Source organism: Momordica charantia (genome assembly GCF_013281855.1).
Source record: "Momordica charantia cultivar OHB3-1 chromosome 11 unlocalized genomic scaffold, Mcharantia_2.0 BLBB01000011.1, whole genome shotgun sequence".
Classification (NCBI taxonomy): domain Eukaryota; kingdom Viridiplantae; phylum Streptophyta; class Magnoliopsida; order Cucurbitales; family Cucurbitaceae; genus Momordica; species Momordica charantia.
The window spans coordinates 2,820,484-2,835,030 of NW_028275159.1; the positions used below are offsets into that span (position 1 = coordinate 2,820,484).

At 37.4% G+C, this 14,547-nt stretch overlaps 3 protein-coding genes, 1 long non-coding RNA gene and 1 other non-coding gene across 7 annotated transcripts; 2 read left to right on the forward strand and 3 right to left on the reverse strand.

Moving 5' to 3' along the window:
* The first annotated feature begins 1,359 nt into the window (after positions 1-1,359).
* Positions 1,360-5,014, forward strand: MSL10 (mechanosensitive channel of small conductance-like 10). 3 transcript variants are annotated; one of them, XM_022282494.2, is made up of 7 exons: positions 1,360-1,671; positions 1,775-1,816; positions 1,903-3,295; positions 3,375-3,495; positions 3,900-4,193; positions 4,261-4,463; positions 4,556-5,014. In XM_022282494.2, exons 3-7 carry the CDS (start codon positions 1,935-1,937, stop codon positions 4,800-4,802), a joined length of 2,226 nt encoding a protein of 741 aa, XP_022138186.1. In that variant the 5' UTR covers positions 1,360-1,671; positions 1,775-1,816; positions 1,903-1,934; the 3' UTR covers positions 4,803-5,014. The 3 variants fall into 3 exon arrangements, with proteins under 3 accessions (XP_022138186.1, XP_022138178.1, XP_022138170.1); XM_022282486.2 differs by lacking the exon at positions 1,775-1,816; XM_022282478.2 differs by lacking the exon at positions 1,360-1,671 and having other exon boundaries at positions 1,678-1,816.
* A 436-nt stretch (positions 5,015-5,450) lies between these two features.
* PEX10 (peroxin 10) lies at positions 5,451-9,610 on the reverse strand. Its single transcript, XM_022281829.2, has 11 exons — positions 9,336-9,610; positions 9,006-9,037; positions 8,529-8,618; positions 8,287-8,381; positions 7,957-8,167; positions 7,575-7,644; positions 7,367-7,445; positions 6,881-7,014; positions 6,441-6,532; positions 5,876-5,967; positions 5,451-5,720 (listed from the first exon to the last, which is right to left on the reverse strand). The coding sequence occupies exons 1-11, from the start codon at positions 9,511-9,513 to the stop codon at positions 5,618-5,620; spliced, it is 1,176 nt and encodes a 391-aa protein (XP_022137521.1). The 5' UTR covers positions 9,514-9,610; the 3' UTR covers positions 5,451-5,617.
* Positions 9,611-10,606: 996 nt separating this feature from the next.
* TRNAD-GUC (transfer RNA aspartic acid (anticodon GUC)) lies at positions 10,607-10,678 on the reverse strand. Its single transcript has one exon. It is a non-coding gene; the product is annotated as a tRNA-Asp (tRNA).
* A 613-nt stretch (positions 10,679-11,291) lies between these two features.
* LOC148208017 (uncharacterized) lies at positions 11,292-12,422 on the reverse strand. The gene is made up of 2 exons (XR_015789095.1): positions 12,282-12,422; positions 11,292-12,184 (listed from the first exon to the last, which is right to left on the reverse strand). It is a non-coding gene; the product is annotated as an uncharacterized LOC148208017 (long non-coding RNA).
* Positions 11,592-12,852, forward strand: NDHU (Chaperone DnaJ-domain superfamily protein). The gene is made up of 5 exons (XM_022295556.2): positions 11,592-11,871; positions 11,962-12,023; positions 12,101-12,190; positions 12,273-12,413; positions 12,492-12,852. The coding sequence occupies exons 1-5, from the start codon at positions 11,592-11,594 to the stop codon at positions 12,585-12,587; spliced, it is 669 nt and encodes a 222-aa protein (XP_022151248.1). The 3' UTR covers positions 12,588-12,852.
* The last annotated feature ends 1,695 nt before the right edge of the window (positions 12,853-14,547 follow it).

Consider the following 14,547-nt stretch of genomic DNA (forward strand, 5'->3'; position numbering starts at 1 on the left):
GATTCAAATATAATAATATTCGACTAAAATATTGTAAATTTGAATCTTTATATTCATATATTGCATTAAAAAAGACTCCCAAATATTAGAAAATAAAATAATAAAAGATCCTTTGGTCGTGGCCTTCATTTTGATGTAACTGATTAATGAGAGGAACACAGAATGTGGTCAGCAAAATATTGGTTCAACTATTTTTGGCTATTACCGTGACCATAAATTGCATTCCTAAAAATGTCATTTGTTAGTATTCTACTTTAGTTGTTGGGCTCAAAATCAATGTCTTTGGACTTTGGAATAAGAGGAACATAACAACTTTGGTTACTTTCTTGTTCTTCTTCATCACTTTTATACTATTACAACCATTTAAATATTTTGATTACTTGAACCATAAGTAAGTTGAGTGCCGCAGTGGTGAACAATTTAACTGGTTTCTCTAAAAAGTTCGAGGTTCAATCTCTCATCATCGCATTTATCGTACTAAGAAAAAATGGTTGAATAGAATCCTTATAACTTTAAGAATATCTATTTTATATTTTGCCATGAATTTGCTATCATGTATTGACGTATATCTATACATCGATTATATGCGATGAACTTCCCTTTTTTTTAGTCCAACAGATGTGTGGGTTGGAATTGAACTTTGGACTTTGAGAAAGGTATTTTGCTATGTTCTAGTTAGCAATTATATGCTAATTTGAATTTAGTCCAATTGGTTAAAGCACAATGACAATTGTATACGACAATAAATTTTCTTAAAGAATTGTAAAAGCTTCTTTTTAAACAGTAATGGACTTTGGTTGCTTTCCACAGTGTTTTTGGACTAATATGTTTCATGTTATGTCGATTTGAACTCTCTTGATCTGTTCAATTGCGACCTTATAATGCAATCGCATTTTCGGGTCCAATTGTCGCTTTTGTTTCTGTATTCCTGATTTATCCACTAGGTCAGTTTGGTTGGTGCTTTGCTCCTAATTTTGGTGTAGCAGCTATATTTCGATTCATCCTCTTTTTTCAAGGATTTTATAATTGGACGTTGAACCCAATTCGTATGATGGGAGTTACCGGTGTATTGGACGTTGTTCTGTTATGTGCTACTCACGTAGAAAATACCTTATGAATTGTCAAATATTTAACGGTTAGAGGTGAGAAGATAAAAGTTGTTACTCGTATTTCAAATATTTTTCTCAGTGGGCGGGTGTGCGAGTGCAGTTTCCATTGATTTCCAGATTATAATGAGAAGAGGACAGGGACACCATGACAGGGCTCACCATTTTGGTATTGCGCAGTCTCTTTCTCTTTCTCTCATCTGTTCTGTACATACAGATATATATATATATATATATATATTATATAACACATGAATCGCTACGACTCCCCAGGCAAATCAGTCGTCTTCCCACGGATTTTTTTAATCGCTTAAACAAAATTTAAGCCCTTTTAGTAAGTGGTAAGCGGTGCACGTCGCTCTTCGATTCCCATTTTTATGAACGAAACTCTGAAATGAAACCATGACCCAACAAGCAATCTGGTGTGGGGATGGAAGTTTTTGGCCCAAATCGTCCTTCTGAGTGACCTACAGTTGGCTGAGCGAAACGCGAACCTCATTTCTGCAGCTTTTGACTTGAACGGCTCCTCCACTTCCCCTTCAATCGCACTGGGGTCGCTTTCTTGGTGCGTTTTCTCTCTGTTTCCCACTGCCCTGATTCCGCCATAATTTTTTTCTCTCTTTTCCCCCTCTGTTTTTGTTGAAACGAAGTGGGTTTCTGTTCTTAAGATTTGCAGTTTATTGCATTCGAGAAACTGTGTGTGTCTTTTGGTAAGTTTTCCTTCTAACATTGTGGGTTTCTGTGGGTCTTTCTTGAGTTCTGATTCTTGGTGACCCTTTTTTCTTGTTGTTAATAGCTTCATCTGTTAGGAGGTAGGACTGGATTGTGATGGATGTGAACGGCAATAAACCTTTGAAAGCTGTTCGAAGAAGCTCGTCTCAGAAGGAAAGTGAAAATGGAGGCCAAGTGGTTGTAGAAATTAGCGGCGTAGTTCCTTCCAAAGAAACCAGAGACGAAAATGGCTGCTCTGTTCCGAGCCAGAACAGAGTAGTCGATTCTCAGAACAAAGGGCCGACGGATTCCAGCATTGGCTCTGCTAATAAACCCCCAAAAATCCCCAATTCCAGTGGAACCCTCATGCCCAGAAAATCTCTCAAAAGATCAATCCAATCCAAACCCAAATCCCGATTTGGGGAACAGCAGCCGTATTACATCGATTCGGATATGTTTGAAGAGGATCGGTTGTCGTTGAGAGAACAAATCGGTGCCACTTCCTCCAGAAGGGCCTCGCCTGGTCACAAATCGGCTCTCACCACGCCGAGGGCGCAAGCTGAGGAAGAAGACGAAGATGCAATCTGGAAGACAGAGCAGCTGAGCAAAGAGAAGCACAAGAAACTGAAAATGAAGACGTTGGTGAAGTGGGTTGGGGTTTTTTGCATCATTGGTTGCTTGGTGGCTAGCTTGACTGTCAACCGTTTGAGGAATTGCTTCCTCTGGGGTTTGGAGATTTGGAAATGGTGTTTGCTTGCAACTGTGATTTTGTGTGGAATGATTTTTACTAAATGGGTGATGAATGTGATTGTGTTTTTGATTGAGAGGAACTTTTTGCTCAAGAAGAAAGTTCTTTATTTTGTTCACGGATTGAAGAAGATTGTCCAAGTGACACTTTGGTTGACGTTGGTTCTTGCTACCTGGGCGTCGTTGTTCGATCGGAGTAACCATAGGGTTTTGAGATCAAAGACCGCCGGGAAGATTTTGGATGCTGGGACTTGGACTCTGGTATCCCTTCTAATAGGGGCGTTTTTGTGGTTGGTGAAAACATTGTTGCTGAAAATACTGGCGTCCAAGTTCCATATGAACCGATTTTTCGACCGAATCCAGGAATCGATATTCCATCATCATGTTCTACAGACCCTCTCGAGGCCTCCATTAATGGGGGTGGCTGAATGTGCTGCCAGTGCCAAGTCCAGCAGTGGTCGACTGAGTTTGAAGGGTAAGAAGTCAGACCATAAAAAGGTGATTGACATGGGAAAGATTCACCAGCTGAAACGGGAGAAGGTTTCTGCTTGGACCATGAAGGTGTTGGTTGATGCAGTTACTAGTTCGGAGTTGTCGATCTCACAATTACTCGACGAAAGCTACCAAAATGGTGGAGCTGAAGTGGCGGATAGTGATATCACCGATGAGATGGAAGTTGCCCGAGCTGCGGCCTACAGGATCTTCAACAATGTTGCTCTTCCTGGAAACAAGTGAGAAACTTTTCCCTTTTGCTCTGTGGTCTTTTGTTGAGATTCACTTCAACATTTTACCCTTTCTCTTCTGTTTTAGGTTCATAGAGGAAGAAGATCTTCTGAAATTTATGATCAAAGAAGAAGTGGATCTTGTGTTACCACTCTTTGAGGTAGCTGATACAAGGCAGATTGATAGGAAAGCTCTAACAAATTGGGTGGTGAGATCTTGTGTTTATTATTTATCTTTTAGTAATATCAAGTCATCAAGCCACTCGGACACGTTAGAAGTCATGAACGAAGCTCACTTAGGCCCCGATAGAATCGAACTAGAGATTCCCTTAACATTAAGCATCATTTCTACTTTTGCTGTGGGATACACAAGTCAGGAATCATTCTCATTCGATGATTCCTAATAAGCTAACGAAGTCCTAAACCGAAAACATGTAGAGTGCTTGTAGTTGTTGATTGAGAATACTTGATTGGAAATGCTTTCTGTGAGCTCTGAAGCCTTGTGGTTGTGGTCAAACATCTAGTTCCCCTTTTTTCCCAAATCATCTGTCGATAACCGAAGTGTCTCGACGATGTTCTGTGGCATGTAGTAACTTGTTTTTTATTTGTGCAGGTGAAGGTTTATCAAGGGAGGAAAACGCTAGCACATGCCTTGAAAGACACTAAAACTGCTGTGAAGCAACTGAATAATTTAGTAACAGCACTTCTTATAATAGTAACAGCGGTTGTTTGGCTTCTGTTGATGGAAATTGCTACCACCAAAGTACTTGTCTTCCTTCTGTCTCAACTTGCAGTGGCAGCCTTCATGTTCGGAAACACGTGCAAGACTACGTTTGAAGCTCTAATCTTCGTGTTCGTCATGCATCCATTTGATGTTGGGGACCGTTGTGTTGTCGATGGCGTCCCGGTAAGCTTCTCAACTTGCACAAAATGAAATCAGTTCTTGTTACTCTGACTTGTGGGGCAATTTGCAGTTGTTGGTTGAAGAAATGAACATCTTGACAACAGTCTTCTTGAAACTCAGCAACGAGAAGGTGTACTATCCAAACTCAGTTCTGTCAACTAAGCCCATCACCAATTACTACAGAAGTCCAGACATGAGTGATACTGTAGAGTTCTCAATCAGTTTCACGACGCCGTTGGAGAGGATCGGGGCCATGAAGGAGAGAATAAAGAGGTGGGTAGAAGTAGAATGAATAGAGAAAGATTTGAACGAAAATCGTTACTCTGCAATGCGATCTTTACCAATGTTTCTGCAATGGATTTCAGGTATTTGGAGAAGAATTCACAACATTGGCATCCAAATCACGATGTGGTGGTGAAGGAGATCGAAGATGTGAATAAGATAAAGATCGCTCTTTACGTGAACCACACCTTGAATTTTCAAGAGTGGGCGGAGAAGAATCGACGCAGAACCGAGCTGGTGATGGAGTTGAAGAAAATTTTTGAAGAACTGAATATCAACTACAATCTCCTGCCTCAAACAGTTCATCTCTTCCCGGTCGAAGCGCACTGAAGTAGAGCACAGAAGGATCTTAAGCTTCAGGCCCTGGTTTTGGCAAAGCTTCTTTTAGCTGTTTTGTTAACTTAATTAAAGACACTAACGACATTTAACAAGAGAATCGTTGTTGGTATCATTAGAATCACTGAATTTAGCCGTTGGAGTAATTAGTATGTTAATTATGAACTGAAAAATTTTTAAGTTATATATTTCGATTTTAGTTTCAATTTAAGCTTAATATTTTTGTAAATTCATCTTTGATGCATTTTTTCCGAGTACTGTTTGTCATTTAATTAAAGCTTATTTATCAAAGAATAAAATGTTGTTTTTCAAACTTGAGGCATTAAAAAAATATGTACGTGCATGTGTGTATATATTTTAAAAGTCTGTTATTAATATTTTTGTCAAAATTATTACACTTTTGATGGAGAAAAAAGATAAATTATTTTATTTTTCATTTTCTGGGATTGCGGAAGACAAATTATTGTACATCAATTATTGTAGACAATATGGCAACAGATGCTACCGGCCACAACCGGTATCAAAGACACCGAATTCCTTCGTTTTCCGGTAATCAATCTCCTGCCTTGTATATACAATGGTATCTTAAAATATATATATATAAACAGAAATGTGTGTATCATACCATGAGTGGAGTAGAAATTTGAAATTTGAACCTCCGATCTTGTACGAGGTTGTTTTATGCTTTAACTAGTTGAGAGCTATGTTCGGGTAGACAAAAAAAAATATTACCCGAGAAAATACGGGTATAAATAAGATTTTTTAAAAGGAAGAAGAGGTAAAGAATAAAGTTATTAATGAAGGGAGGCTTAGAAATCTGAATGATATAGACACACTAAGCTTGAATGATTAATGGGAGTTCTGCACAGAGGGCATTCTGGTTTTTCATTGCACCACTCCATGATGCAGTTCCTGCTCATATTAAAACCCACAAAAAGAAGGAAAAAATAAGGTCAAACCTGAATGAACGAGAGAGAGAGAGAGAGAGAGAGAGAGAGAGAGAGAGAGAGAGAGAGAGAGAGAGAGAGAGAGAGAGAGAGAGTTTCTGAGGATGATAGAGAATGTACCAGCAGAATACATGGCCACATGGTGTGGCTGTTGGGTGCTGGCGATTACTCAGACACAGCGTGCATTTGCTTATTCCGCTGCTTGCATTTGGCTGCAGAAAAAAGTAGAGCATATCTTTTCAATATATTCTCAACATTCTATGTGAGGTTAACACCACAATCAACACCCACTACGGACTATTTATATGAAATGAATGTTATGTTATTTTCTTTTGTTAGTACAACGAGTAGGGGCGGAAGATTCGAACTCAAAACCTCTTGGTCACATGTCAATTACTGCTAAGTTAAGTTCATGCCAGCCGATAGTTATGTTAAATCATATTCAATCAAGAAATTTAAACGGATAGGTTAAACTTCCATTGACATTCATTATCCTTTACAACTTCTTGCACCATGATAAGCTTCGTACTGTATGTTTTAAGTAAAAACACCTCACCTCATGGGTTAAGTTAATGTTATTATGCATTTATTTCACATAAACAGGCTCGCTCTGACCAACTTGTTTCTTTTTCTTCTCTTTTAAACTTATGCCTCATCCATGTCAGTAGAGCAATTGGAATGGTACCTCAGAGTGTGAAGGATCAGAGACCCAATTTCCAGAGTCACCATCAACTGATATCAAACTACCTTCCTCATTTAAAATAGGCAGACCACGACCTACCACAAAGGGAATACAGACAGAATTAAATATCCATGTCCATGAAAATATTAATGACTTCAATTTACCAAAATATGTATTTTGAAGAAAAACTGCACTACTTTCCTGACATAACCACAAGTATGAGCTCTAATTTCGATGTACTAAACCAGGAAAATAGGTTTTCTGAAGTTTCTAAGTTCAGACACAGATCAAGGACGTAACGCCCACTTTTAATAACGCAAATCAAAGCTGCTGTATTTCTTTAAGGCTTATTTTAAATGGAAAGTTCTTCAAGGAAAAAGGGGGTTAACTAGACGTGCGAATATTTCAACAATAAATTGCATAACTGTTAGGAGTCTTAGTACCTGATGACGAAGGATTTGCTCCAAAGGATGTCTGGTTAATTGAATTTGAAACAGATGATAAACTACTACGTCTTAAGCCTTCGGCAGCAATGATACAAAGTTGAATAAGTAGAAATACTCCAAGTATTTGGTATCTGTGTCATAGTGAGTACGAAGAGAATGAACGTTTTTGACATATCCATAATTTAAATGTACAGATGCTAAACCAAATGACATGCTTTGAAAGAAGTTAAAGACATGACAAGCGATATTTTAGCATATCCAGAATTTTTCTGCAGATATTTTAGCATTTATATAAGAAAATAAGTCACCTAAGATCTAGATGCAAAATAAAAATATTTCAGATATTAGTATGAACCTCTTCTTTTTGGACAGGAAACTAGCTTCAGTGAACAAACGAACATATTAAGATGAACTTGGACAACTCAAAAGAAAACTCAAACTCGAAACAAAAATTTCATAACATAAGTCAGTTTGTATCAACACCTGGGTCTTTGATTAGATGGTTTTCCAATGAACACATAGCGAATGCCTGCAGCTCGTTTGGATATATGATAATACAGTCCTGAAAATTAAACTTCCAACATTAGCCAATAATTTTTTTTTTTATAAGAACACTAGCCAACAATATTCCATCTAAACTGTTCGCATGAACATCAATAATAGTATCTGCATCTCTACAACTAGGAATCACCTTCAAAATAGAAAAACATGAGGTTTGTGCGGAGGGCTAATTGCAAAAATTCACGAACTAGAGGCAAAACCTGTGAAACATTAAGAAAAAAAGGTATGATTTTTATAATAACAAAAAAAGTTACAGAAAATAAAGCATGTCAAGGAAGTGAATCCAATCTAAGTGAACTTTTAATACTTTGATTTAATTCCAAAAACAAAAATTCCATAGAACAAGACATTAGTATCCAAATAAATATTTTAGTATATAACTCAAAACTGACAAACACCAAACCATCGCATCCTAGATTCAAATTTAGTACAACCTCAAAATATCAAAATTATTGTATCCTAGTTTCAAAGTTACAGATTCCATGAGTGGCATATGATGGAAGTAAGTGTACCGAAGGCCAGCATCGAACTGTCTGCAGCCATAATCGATTAATTTTTGCCCTCAATCTCATTAGGTAAGAAGCAGAATACCCTGGGGTTGAAGAAGGTTGAACTTCCATGGTTACAGAAGATTGAGAAGATGTGTTTTCCGATGCATTTTCTCCATAGAACTCATCAGACTGAGAATCGGCAAGCATGATGCCACGAGAAGCTAGTCTAGAGCTGAAAAGTAAACAATTAGAACAGTAAGTTCATCAAGTGGACTGGACCTTGCTGCATCAGAGATCACTACAGTCAAACATAGTTACAACTGAAAACCAGTAACATTTTTGATAGAGAACCTAATTCTTTCAGCAATGTACGGGACTGCTGTCTGGTATACGATGAAAAGAGCACGTCTTGCTGGATTTGGAGGAAGTCCATAAGGTCCAGAAACCTAAAAAATAACTTTAAACATTTAAAACAACAAAAAAAAAACTAAAAAACACACTCAGCAGTAGCAAGATACTAAGGTGAACATACACAAAAATCAACAAAAGTGAACCTGTCAGCTAGAAATAACATGAATCAAATGTTTATTTACCTGATTTATATCACAATATTCTTCTCCAAGTGTTTGCTGTCCTGACCCGGTCGTTAACACATAATATAGCATCTGTCCAAGAAGCTTTGTCTGCACAGAAACAAAAAAGGAATTCAATATCCTTCTAAAATTGAAGATAAATTTTGTCAAGAATCCCTGTGTTCTTCTGCAGTAAAATGAATTAAGGAGGGAAAAAAAACAAGTTTTAAGGACCTAAATAATGCTTTAACAAGAGAAGATGGATATCCTGTACAACTAACACCAGTTACTTTTCCATTGTTTCAGCATCATTTTACACCAAATATATCTTAGAATTCTAATTGTGTATGTGTAGCTCCTAGTCCTACCAAGTTTCAAAGCAGAAGAAATTGCAAAAAAAAAAAAACAAAAAAAAAAAAATAGCAGCCGTACCCTTCAAAGCTAACTGGCCAAAATACAATATTTTACAAATTGAACGTAATCAAATCACGAACTAACCTCACTCTGATATGCCACGGCAAGCCGAGCGCCTATAACGAAGAGAAAAATAAGAGTTAGACAAATTAAAACCAGACTAGACTCATCTTTAACTCGTACCATAGCAATATACATCAACGAATATACAATTAGAAGGTCCAATAAACTAGAGACAACCACATATCTGTAAACACCCAATTAAAGAATTGGCTTAACAATAAACAATAAATTGAAGCCATAAGTTCCACTTTCGAAGACCAAGAGCCGCGAAAACATAACAAACTAGAATGGAAATGAAGCAAATAAGTAAAAGGGATTAGGTTGGTGAGGGGTAGAGTGTGCGTAACAGACCAAAGAGGTGGCGAAAAGCGTCGCGACAAGCGTCGTAAACGAAAGAGGCGTACTGATCGTCCTTCTCCGCAGCTCGCATGATCTCCGGCTGAGCCGCCAGCGGAAAACTTCGTGGTCCGGCGGGGTGGGTGGGACCTGCTTCGGAGGACGATACGGAAGCCTCCATTTCTAAACCCATAGCCAATAACTACGAATCAATCGAATTCCTCCTTCCGAGTCCCCAGAGAGACACACTGAACAGCATCGGAATAGTGAAAGCCGGAGGCAGGAATTATCATAAGAAAACGGAAGCCTGGTCCTTGACGACGTCGTTTTGGGTTGACATCAGAAAAAATATGAAATTAAGATGTAAATGCGCCGTTGCCGGGGATCGAAGCCGGGCACCCGCGTGGCAGGCGGGAATACTTACCACTATGCTACAACGACTCCCTGTTGAAGCAATGAATATTTTATTATATTTAAAATTTGTTATTCCATATAAAAATTATTTTAAAGGGAAAGTTGAGGTGTTATTAAATTATCGTCTTATTTGCGTATTTTGAACTCGTGATATAGCATTAAACAAAATCTATTTCTTTTAAATAATTTTTTTTCCTAATTTCTGGCACTTTATTTAGGATTTGAGTCTCCTCAAAATAAAAAGTAGATGTAAACTATGTTTATGTTAGTTTTTTTAGTTCAATAGTTGTGGACGTGGGAAGTCGAGTTATCTACCTCTAAGATGGTAATATATGTCTTATTTATGCTCTGATGGCCAAGTAAAAACTTATTTTTTTTCCTTTCAAATTCCACATTAAAAATTATTTATATTTAAATTGTCTTTGGTTGCCAATAAAAATAACTCAAGACATTTATATCTCATTTACTTACTCGCAATCGTAATCAATCAATCGTAATGAAAACTTTTATTTTATTTGATGGTGTTTACCAAATTGTAGGAATGAAATCAAATTATTTGATCCACCTCAAATTTTATAATCTCATTTCCTAAAATGGTGTAATAGCATTACACTTCTACAACCTCATCACGAGGGTCTCACTCGTTATTTTAAAGTTGGAAGCCAAAAGGTAGGGTTTCTTATTTTTTAAAGGTTGGTAAATAGGGTTTATCTTTTTTTTTTTCATATGTCTCCGAATACATAATATAACCTAATATTTTTAGGTAAATTGAAAAGAAAAAAAGAACGAAGTCTAATTATCATGAGAAAACGCAGCTTGACGACGTCGTTTTCATTTGACATGAGAAAAACTATGAATCATAAAAACAAATTCGCCGTTGCCGGGGATCGAACCCGGGTCACCCGCGTGACAGGCGGGAATACTTACCACTATACTACAACGACATGTTGCTTAGAATCAGATCTTTGCTTTATTTAAATATATAAATATTTATCAATTTTGTAAATTATCGATTTTATATTTAATGTATTTAAATTCCCAATATTTATCAATTTTGTTTTTTTACTTTTCAATTATCGATTTTATATTTAATTTATTTAAACTTTTAGGTTTTTTTAAAGAAAATATTTAAAATTTTAGTTAAGTGAGGTATCGGTAAATTATCATTTTATACCCATATTTGGACTCTTGATATAGCATTACTTGTTTATAAAATCTAACCTAATTGTGAACCAAATATTTTTCTTTTAAATAGGTTTTTTTTAGTTCAACTGCTATTTTTTATTTTTAAATTTTAAACTTTGTTAACTCATTTGTATGTTATGTATTCAACTAGTTGAATTGACCTAAGTAGCAAAATCAAATATCATGATAGCAGGTTTCAAATTGACGTTAACCACGTCAAAACGAACATAGTTTAACAAGAATTGACATATATCTCTAATAAAAAAGTTACAAGTTTGATCCTTCATTTTCCTAAAAAAAATTGACGTTAGCCACCAACCTGAACATGGAACAATTAAGATACTTACTCATAAAAAAAGAAAAAAAGGAAAATTGGAAGTTCAAATCTGCGGTCATTGTTTATTTATTTATTTTACGTTCATATGTCTCTAAGTAAACAATATATCGTAATCTAGGTAAATTAAAAGAAAAAACACACGAAAAATTCAATGCCCCCATCATCATAACTCCGTAACAAAGCAAATATTTGGCGATAGCATTCGTTTGGTTGAAAAACATCCTCTTATCTGTTCTACAAAGCACCGAAGTTGAAGAAACTGAAGGAAAGGCCATCAAATCAATACACAATAATCGAAGCCGTCGCCAGAAAGGCCACCACCACCACCACCCACCATGGCGGCAGCAGTATCCTCCACCACCGCCACCGCCGTCCACATTTCCCGGAGCAACTTCCTCTCTCCGACCCCAAAAACCGCCGCCATTTCCTTCAACCCCATTACTTCCCTCCCCAAGCCGCTCAAATTCTGCATCAGAAATTCCAACGACTCATCGGCGGAGACCGCCGCAACAGAGACGGCGACTGAGCCGGAGCAAGAAAGCTCCATCGAAGCCCCCGATGGAGCGCCGTCTCTGATTTCGGCTCTCAACGTCGAGCGAGCCCTCCGTGGCATTCGTAACGTTATCAAACTCTAGTCCCCTCCCATTTACCAGATTTATGATCAAGTTCGTATAAATTTCAATGAAATTTGTTCTGGTATTGCAGCAATTACAGACGTCAATCACTACGGAAGACTCGGACTCCGCAGAGGATGTCCATACGATCAGGTAATTTAATTCAATCAACTTCTCAAAAAGAAACCCTAATTCTTCGATTGATCTCGATCGGCCCCAATTCCTTCCAGGTTCCGATTGCGTACAACATCAAGGTTGAAGAACTGAAGAGCCAGGGATTGGAGGACGAAGAACTCAACCAAAAACTCGAACTCCTAAAAGTCAGTAGGAAACCAAATCAAAACAAAACCCTAAATCCTTTTTTGAGATGGGATTGCAAGTAATTCTGAAGAATGATTACAGGAATCGTACACGATACTGTCATCGGTGGAAGAGAGGAGAATGTACGATTGGAGCTTAGCCAGAATCGGAGAACCAGACAAATATTCCTGGCCGTTCGAGGCCGATATAACTCAGATTCAAACTCAGATGCCGCCGCCGAAGGTACTCTCCATTTGCGTCAAGAAAAGCCGTAGTGATGTGGTGAAACTGACCTTTGATTTGTGATGGCGATGAGTGCAGGAACCGGAAGACGAGGGACCGACGAGATTGGTGGGTTACTTCATACTGGGCTGGTTCGCTCTGTCCGTCGTGTTATCCATTGCTCTGAATCTTTAGAGACGCCATGAATGGCAGTTTCTGTAAATTTAGGACAAAACTTGCTCCTCCATTGCCAAGAGATGCGAGAACAAAGAGCCAAGAGCCAAGCAGGGATTTCAAGAAGCTTGGATCTGTCGTAAGTGGGCCTTGTTAATTGTAAGTTACATTCGTCCATCTTGGGCAGTCCGGTCCCCGTTGGCCCAAGTTATAGCCCATAATATTTATCTTTATCCACAGTCTATTCGTAAAAAACAATTACATAAATAGTATTTTTTTTAGTTCCTACTAATGGTCAAGGTTATAATATCTTAACTAGTTGAGCTGTGTTCGAGATGACTACATAAATAGTTTATTGACCAACGATAATCATATTGATCACTAGTATCTCGTTAGTGCTAGTGTACCTAGAAGTGTATCCGTGCATGTATTAACCTTCATCTTTGCAAAAAGCAAAAGATAATAGAAATGAAAGCTAAATTCCCTCTAAAAATACAACCACTCTATATTGAGTCTTATTAACGTCGAAACAAGACTAAGAAGGGCAAAGAGAGGGAGCTTAGTCAAAGCCATTTGCAGTCTTCTTCCCATATTTTATAAAATGGCAATGAACAATAAAATCTTGCAACTGTAAAAAAAGGATATCGTCTACAAGTATGAGTACTTTAGCACAACTTTTCGAACGTAAAAAAAGTATTTAGAACTAATTACAAGCTCTTCAAAAACTTCCATAACTTCCACGATATTTAGTTATAAAGTCAAGATGATTTTGAAAATTTTTAAAAAACACAAAATAGTTATTAGAGGCGAATTATCAGCTGTCATGTATCGATGAAACATGTATTACCAAGTCATCAGTCATCCAAATGATGTGAGGAACCAAATGTGACTCATTATTTGGAAGAATCCCAATAGCTTGGTAACTAATGTCGTGCCGACTTGAATTTCGTACCTTGGCGAGCCTTCTCAAAGGAAGAGTCGACTTTCGAGAGCATCTGCAGGAGCAACCTCTCCAACCAAATCACATACAACACGTCATGATTCTCGAGACTGTTAGAGGTCCTTTCGGAAGTTCCGTCTCTATAAATAGAGACGCTTGCCTTACCACTAAAGTACGCAAAAAAAAAATTTCGAACAATGGATCGAATAAGTATTGACTTGAACATTGGAGCTTTTATTCCATTTTGCAATTTCCTTCGTTCGGTAGTCACCAAATCCTACCCTCAGCAGTCTTTTATCAATTTTCTGGATCAAACGACAAACAATGGAAAGCACTCCTAGAGTAAGCACTTTATCAGAACTTTTTTGAACAGCCCCAATTAAAAAAAGTTAATTCACTTGAAGACAATACTCTCAAAAGTTGTTCAGTTTCAGAAGCTGGCAGGCGATGTGGGTTGAAGAGCCATAGGCAGTAAGTTTCGAAGAAGCTAGAGAAAGAGAAAGAGAATCTTCCAACATCAGACACAACAAAGATGTGTGTTAGTTCTAATTGGGTTTAAGGTTAGCTGTCCTCCATATACCCGTCCACTTTACTGTCTCCACACAATTCTACTATTTCTCCACATTTTTCTTGTTGCAAAATGTGATTTACATTTTGAATTTATCTTTTTTTCTCTTCCTTTTCCTGATCTCTCTCAAACCATATGAGTGAGATTCATATATGCTTGAAGAAAAATGTGTGCAAAGTACACGTCTCGATGTTCTATCATTTTTCTAACATGTTAGAAACTAAATCGAGTGGTCGGTGAAGTTATTCATTACTCAAATCATGAAGTTGCACTAATTTTACCGCACAACAATGATACTGCATTGAGGTAATTTCGAGTCTCTGTATCTACAATCTCCTCTATAATATCATTTATTCTTTAATTAATACCTTGTCAGGTCTTGGTTAGTTTTTCAACTTATAAAGGACGGGAGTGTCGAAATATATATATTATATTTCTTAACTCAAATTTTTCGGTTCAATAATGATTGGACG